This window comes from Cicer arietinum, chromosome 5 (genome assembly GCF_000331145.2).
Source record: "Cicer arietinum cultivar CDC Frontier isolate Library 1 chromosome 5, Cicar.CDCFrontier_v2.0, whole genome shotgun sequence".
NCBI lineage: Eukaryota > Viridiplantae > Streptophyta > Magnoliopsida > Fabales > Fabaceae > Cicer > Cicer arietinum.
In genome coordinates, this window is record NC_021164.2 from 57,514,560 (window position 1) to 57,520,927 (window position 6,368).

The following is a 6,368-nucleotide window of genomic DNA, read 5'->3' on the forward strand; positions in this document are numbered from 1 at the left end:
AGTGAATTAGAACATGCACATTTCCAAAAAAACTCTTTTTGTTTTTCAATAAAACTAAAATTACTTTTTTTATTCATTATCAAGCGTCCTTACGGTGTTCGTTAAAAAACACAGGTAATTGATAATAGTGAGAAGAGAGTATAGCTTTAATGCAATTTTTAAATAGTCAACCATTACACGTTCTAAGTAACCCAAATGCGGACCCTACATTTATTTGGAAAAAGACTATGTTCCCCAACTTTAATAAGGCAAAAATTAATTCATTGCTATCAACATGGTCAATTCCAATCACATTTTCAAGATATGAAACTGTTGTTACTATGCACTAGTTTGTCTTTTTCATTTGTTGATTTAGGGGGTGTACCAAGTTGATATGCTAGCTTTTCTCCCTCTATATATTCAAGAGTGTCATCTACATATTTTTTCGTACCATATTATAGCTACTCATTATCTTCTCTAGCTTCATTAGAAAAATATGTCTCAACATCCTCCTTCTCTATATTTATCATCAATATTTGTTGCATTGGCTTTGTTATTCCTTCTTATAGGAACCTCTTCGGCTCAACTCGATGAAAACTTCTATTGTAAGAAATGTCCCAATGTTTTTGACACGGTAGAAACTGTTGTTAAATCTGCGGTGTCAAAAGAACAACGCATAGGAGCATCTCTCCTTCGTCTCTTTTTCCATGACTGCTTTGTTGATGTAATTTACAAGCTAACTTGTTATTTTATTTTTTGGTTTTTCTTTTATGATATAGATTGATTTGTTGAGCTAATTTTGTGCGTTAAAATATCTTTTAATTAATATTTATGACAAGGTTGACAAACTATTGGTAAAAAATGAAATAATCGTTGACTACGATTGGACAAATAGTTGTATAAGTGTAGGTAATCATCGGTTTTTCAATAGGTAACAATTTTTTAGCCACAAAATATAAAAAATGTTGTCTAAAGTATGAGGCTATGCATGATTCCTCAAAAAAAGGGCTATGCATGCATGAGTTTCAAATTCTATGTATTTGATGTAAATATTGTACTTACTCATGTTATTTATATCTTACTAATATACACTTTATTATATCACTTTTTAAAATATATCTATAACATCTAAACAGTTAAATAATTATATGTATATATAAAACTTTTTGATATTATTATTCTTAGTCTTTAAACTCCTTAATTATCTTAATTTTTGTTCTTGCAAACAACGACTTTTTAAACACTTTATGGTTAAAATCTCATTGTGTCACAAATATCTTAACAATGAAAACGTTGTAAGTAGATAACTTTAAGACATCATACTAGCACATACAATTTTATTTTATTATTGCATCTGATATAATTATGCTGCGTACTATCGATCATTATGATGATGAGGTTTTCTTAATCATTTTTTAGATTATTGATATAAGAGGATATGATAATTCAAATTGCACACTTCAAAATATAAAATCATCGAAATCTAATGGCTTGAAAATTATTTTTATTGACAAATTGATTATTGGTTCGTTAGCTTGGAGGACAAATCTGTTAGCAGAAGAGATCAAATTATGATCCTCCTACATAATATTTGATCCACTCCAACTATTGCATGTGTATTTAATTCTCATGCCACCTTGCCTCGTCCCACATTCACCTGATTTTCTATACTACAACAAAAAAGTGAGAGTAGGATAGAAGACGCTAGATAAAAGAAAAGAGAGGATTTAAATACTTTTTTTTCAATTTAATTGATTGAATTCAAGTAGTTAATGAATTCATATTAAAGATAAATTATTTTAGAGAATGTTAATTAAATATGAGCAATTTTTTACTAGAATTTAATTACTTCCTATTTAAATTCTAAATTACATAGGTTAAACATTTTTAAAAAAAATTCCTTTCCCACGTGTCATTTCAAACCTCTCCCCCCTAAATTCTACCACCCCCACCTACATAAATCAACTTCAACCATCATAGGAACTAGGCATCAATCACCATCATTTTAATTTTAAATTTTTTTAAAGACTAAAATTATACTTAATTTCCGTCCGTAGTCGAATTATAACAATATTGTTTTTTCTTTTAAAATTATTTTTTCATTTTAAAAATGAGACACTCGTTAATGATTTTTTTTTTACAATATCTTATTTATTATTTTCGCCGCCATTTTAATTATTTTCTCATAAAATATGATGGAGGTTTTTTTATTTTATTTTATAGAAGTAGGATTATATATGGTATATTTTATATAGAAAAATATTTTCTTTTTGTATGAAATTTGATATCGTAAACATTTATTCATCGTTTTAAATATAGAGTTAATATGCAATACAATAACATATTTCTATATTATATTTTAATAATATATTTCTAAATTATATTTTTAAAATAAAGAAATAAGAAAAACATAAATCATATATTCTAATGATATATTATTTTTAATTTAAAATATATTAAAATATAAATCTAATTATAAGAACTTCTAAAAATATTTAGACATCTTATTGTTAGCAAAATCAACACAGAATTTTGGGGAAAAAAGTTTGAAATATTATTCCACAGCAACATTTTTTAATGTCTTCCCAGAAGACACAGTGTAAAAATGAATTACTTATGCATAAAGAAAACAACTTTTTTTCCTTTGACCATGAACCACCTCAATTCCCATTATAGAAAACCATACATTGACAAATTTTGTTATCATCTTAATTATAAGGCTTAAAAATATATCCAACTTCAATCTAATTATTTATATTATTAATGCTTCTATATAATATTTATTAATATTATATATATATATATATATATATATATATATATATATATATATATATATATATATATAATTGTTACATAATTATTATGGTGGTTGGAAAACAAAACAGGGTTGTGATGGATCAATACTACTTGATGACACTTCATCCTTCAAAGGAGAGAAAACTGCAGCTCCTAACAACAATTCTGCGAGAGGTTTTGAAGTAATTGATGCTATAAAGTCTAAGTTGGAAGCAATATGCCCTGGCGTGGTCTCATGTGCTGATATTCTCGCCATTGCTTCTCGTGATTCTGTTGTCATTGTGAATACTTCAAAATCACACTGAATTTTATTAACTATTTTGTCGGTTAACTGATCATATTCGAAACTATTGTCTAAATGTTACTGACAATTCTAGTTAATCTACGTAATTAAAAATTTGTATTATTATTTTTTTTTATAAATAAATTATATATTTTATAAATTTGAAAGAAAAAAAAAATCTTAAAGAAATCGTCTTTGCAAACACTAACTTTTTTTAAAAAAAATTTCCTTTACAAATGTGATTTATAACTAAAAAAAAAATTGATATATAATTTTGAAAAAAGAGTAGTTTGATAAAAAAAATTCAAATAAATGACAGTTAAAAAAGAAACCCATAATATTGTAATTTAATTCTATTGATTTATTTTGTTGTAGCTTGGAGGACCTTTTTGGAATGTAAAAGTTGGAAGAAGAGATTCAAGGACAGCAAATTTCATTGCTGCTAACACTGGTGTGCTTCCATCTCCAGCATCTAACCTAACTAAGCTTATCTCAACGTTTAAAGCTCAAGGACTTTCTGTTAAGGACATGGTTGCTTTATCTGGTATTATTTCTCATTTAGATTTTCCATTATTTTAAACAATTATTAATCCTTTTGTCTTTTAGCTCGAGAGACATGTTTTAATTAGTTATGATTTTGTTTATAACAACTAGTATTTTCCTAATAAAGAGGGATGTGTGACATGTAAACAACCCATGCACATACATAGTAATATTGCTAAACACCTTTTTTAAGCTTAGAGTCAAGTCATTTTGTGACAATTTAAAAGTCATGCAATTAAGTAAAATGAAAATCATGTTTAACCAATTGAGTTGATGTGTCTATCATCCATACATATTTCAATGTATGGGAAAATTAAGTCAACCAACTACTACTAACAATCATTTATATCTCATATACTAGAAAATATAACTAGCAAGTTTAATCAAAAATAGAAAGAAAATAAAATATTACTAGCAAGCAAGTGTATAAATAAATAAAATAAAATATTTGGTCAATATGAGGTTCGCACAAGTTGTTTTTTCTTTTTGCAATAGTCAATATTACATTAATTAGTATATTTTTTGAGTGACAATGAAACTTGTAATATCTTTATCACTTCACTATTAATTTATCTTTGACTCAAAAAAAATGAACATGGGTTAAGGACAAATAATTAATACTATGAATTTCTGTTTATGTATATGATAAGCCGCCTCGATTATTTGTTAGAGCTTCAATCTATCTTTTTTTTATTAAAAAAATGATATTTATTTATTTAAATTGTAGAATATATTTATGCAAGATAAATTTAAATTTGTTAAAAATAAAAAAGATAAATATTTGAACAAACTCATAACATCCAAATTAATAGCATAAAACAAGAATATGCTATAATTATAATAAAATTCAAATGTCTGAAATACATTTATCTTTAAATTTATAACATTAACGATGTCAAAATTATTGGTTGAAATCTATAACCTATGACAACTACTATTAATAAATAAAAATGAGAAATTTAAAGAAGAGATTGCCACAGCTGAACTTAGCTTCAAGCTATTTTTGAACATTGATTCAAGTAATTCTTTACCATAGGTGCGGCCTAAACTCCTATAAAGCCACCAATATGGACAAGCCTTCTCCACAAAATCCTTAAACGCCATAAAATAAATAAAAACTATCATAGATATGTCACACATGGGGACTGTTATCATCTATTCTCATTTGATCTCTATCCCACAATATTTATCAAAGAATAGTAATTCCGAACGAAAGAACAGTAAGATCGGGCCATGAGAAAGTTTAAAACGAATTTTAAAGTGAAATTTTTAATTTTTAATTTGACATCAGTAAATTATTATAATTAATATTATGTATTTTTTTTCAATTGATTTAATATTATTGAGATAATATTAAATTTAGAAAAGATTTATATATTTTAATTTTAAAAATATTAAAATTTGATACTTTTGATTAAGTAATTTTTTTAAGGTCTATTAATTAATAAAAAAATTGTTTTTCATGAAGATATAAAACGATTGATTTAATGATCTTACCCTTAGACCGGAAGAATAAGTAACACTAAAAGTTAAAATCATTCAATAACACAATGTTAGATAAAAAAAATTCAAAATCAGCTCTCACATTCAAAGATAACATCATATAGATTATATATGTAAATTTTAACATTACTATATAGTCATTTTATATGTCATCAAGATTCATTAAGATCAACAGCAACAATATAACTGTATATAACGTTAATTTTGACACATCTCGATGATATAATAAATGATTATAAATTAATGTCAATTTAAATATATGATATTAACTTTCAATCCAACTGCATATTTAAAAAAAATATTTATGTGAAATTATGTTATTATGAGTGTAACTATCATTCTAACCTTTAATCTCTCCTCGTTCTCTATATATATATTGAAAATAACTAAAAAGAACTAAACCAAAAAGGGTATAACAATATTGAATGATTCTACTCATGATATATTTGGTGTATGGTTTTAGGAGCTCACACAATTGGGGAAGCAAGGTGTACATCTTTCAGAAATCACATATACAATGAAAACAACATTGACAGTACATTTGCAAAGATAAGGCAAAGGAAATGTCCAAGTACTGTTGGCACAGGAGACAACAATCTAGCAAATCTAGACTTACAAACACCAACTCATTTTGACAACAACTACTATAAGAATCTCATCATCAAAAAGGGGCTACTTCATTCTGATCAAGAGCTCTTCAATGGTGGGTCCACTGATTCACTTGTTCAAACTTATACTCAAAATGAGAAAGCCTTTGATTCAGACTTTGTAGCTGCAATGATTAAGATGGGAAACAATAAACCCTTAACTGGGGGACAAGGGGAGATTAGAAAGAATTGCAGGAGATTGAATTAGAAGACACAACAGAGTTTTTATATGTTGCAAACTTGAAAAATTATGTATTGTTTAATAAAGTATTATAAGCAGTGTTGCTTTATGTATATGTATCATGTATAAAGAGGAAAACCTGTTGGTTATGCATAAGCAGAATCAGAAGTGGAAGTATATATATACTTAAAATAAAAGTTTGATTTCTGTAACTAAAGATATTTGACTTACATCCTTATGTCGAATATTAATATATTTTTTTTAAATATCTGATTTTCAGAAAAACTAGATTTTAATAACTTAAAATTCAATTACTTGATTTATAAATTATTAATTTTAATCAATAAATTATAGCATCTAATTTATTTGTTTGGAAAACACTCTACAATATACATCTTCTATTTCTTAACTATAAAATGTGTCCTTGTATATT

General features: G+C 25.9%; 1 protein-coding gene across 2 annotated transcripts; it reads left to right on the forward strand.

Moving 5' to 3' along the window:
• Positions 1-412: 412 nt before the first annotated feature.
• Positions 413-6,152, forward strand: LOC101496770 (peroxidase 4-like). Of its 2 annotated transcripts, XM_004500284.4 has the most exons (4): positions 413-703; positions 2,868-3,059; positions 3,437-3,605; positions 5,571-6,152. In XM_004500284.4, exons 1-4 carry the CDS (start codon positions 476-478, stop codon positions 5,960-5,962), a joined length of 981 nt encoding a protein of 326 aa, XP_004500341.1. In that variant the 5' UTR covers positions 413-475; the 3' UTR covers positions 5,963-6,152. The 2 variants fall into 2 exon arrangements, with proteins under 2 accessions (XP_004500341.1, XP_027190275.1); XM_027334474.2 differs by lacking the exon at positions 2,868-3,059.
• The last annotated feature ends 216 nt before the right edge of the window (positions 6,153-6,368 follow it).

Coding starts and splice junctions, on each gene's coding strand:
- LOC101496770 (XM_004500284.4), top strand. CDS start 476: ATGTCTCAACATCCTCCTTCTCTATATTTATCATCAATATTTGTTGCA. Junction 3,060..3,436: donor CTCGTGATTCTGTTGTCATT/GTGAATACTTCA, acceptor ATTTTGTTGTAG/CTTGGAGGACCTTTTTGGAA. Junction 3,606..5,570: donor GGACATGGTTGCTTTATCTG/GTATTATTTCTC, acceptor GTATGGTTTTAG/GAGCTCACACAATTGGGGAA.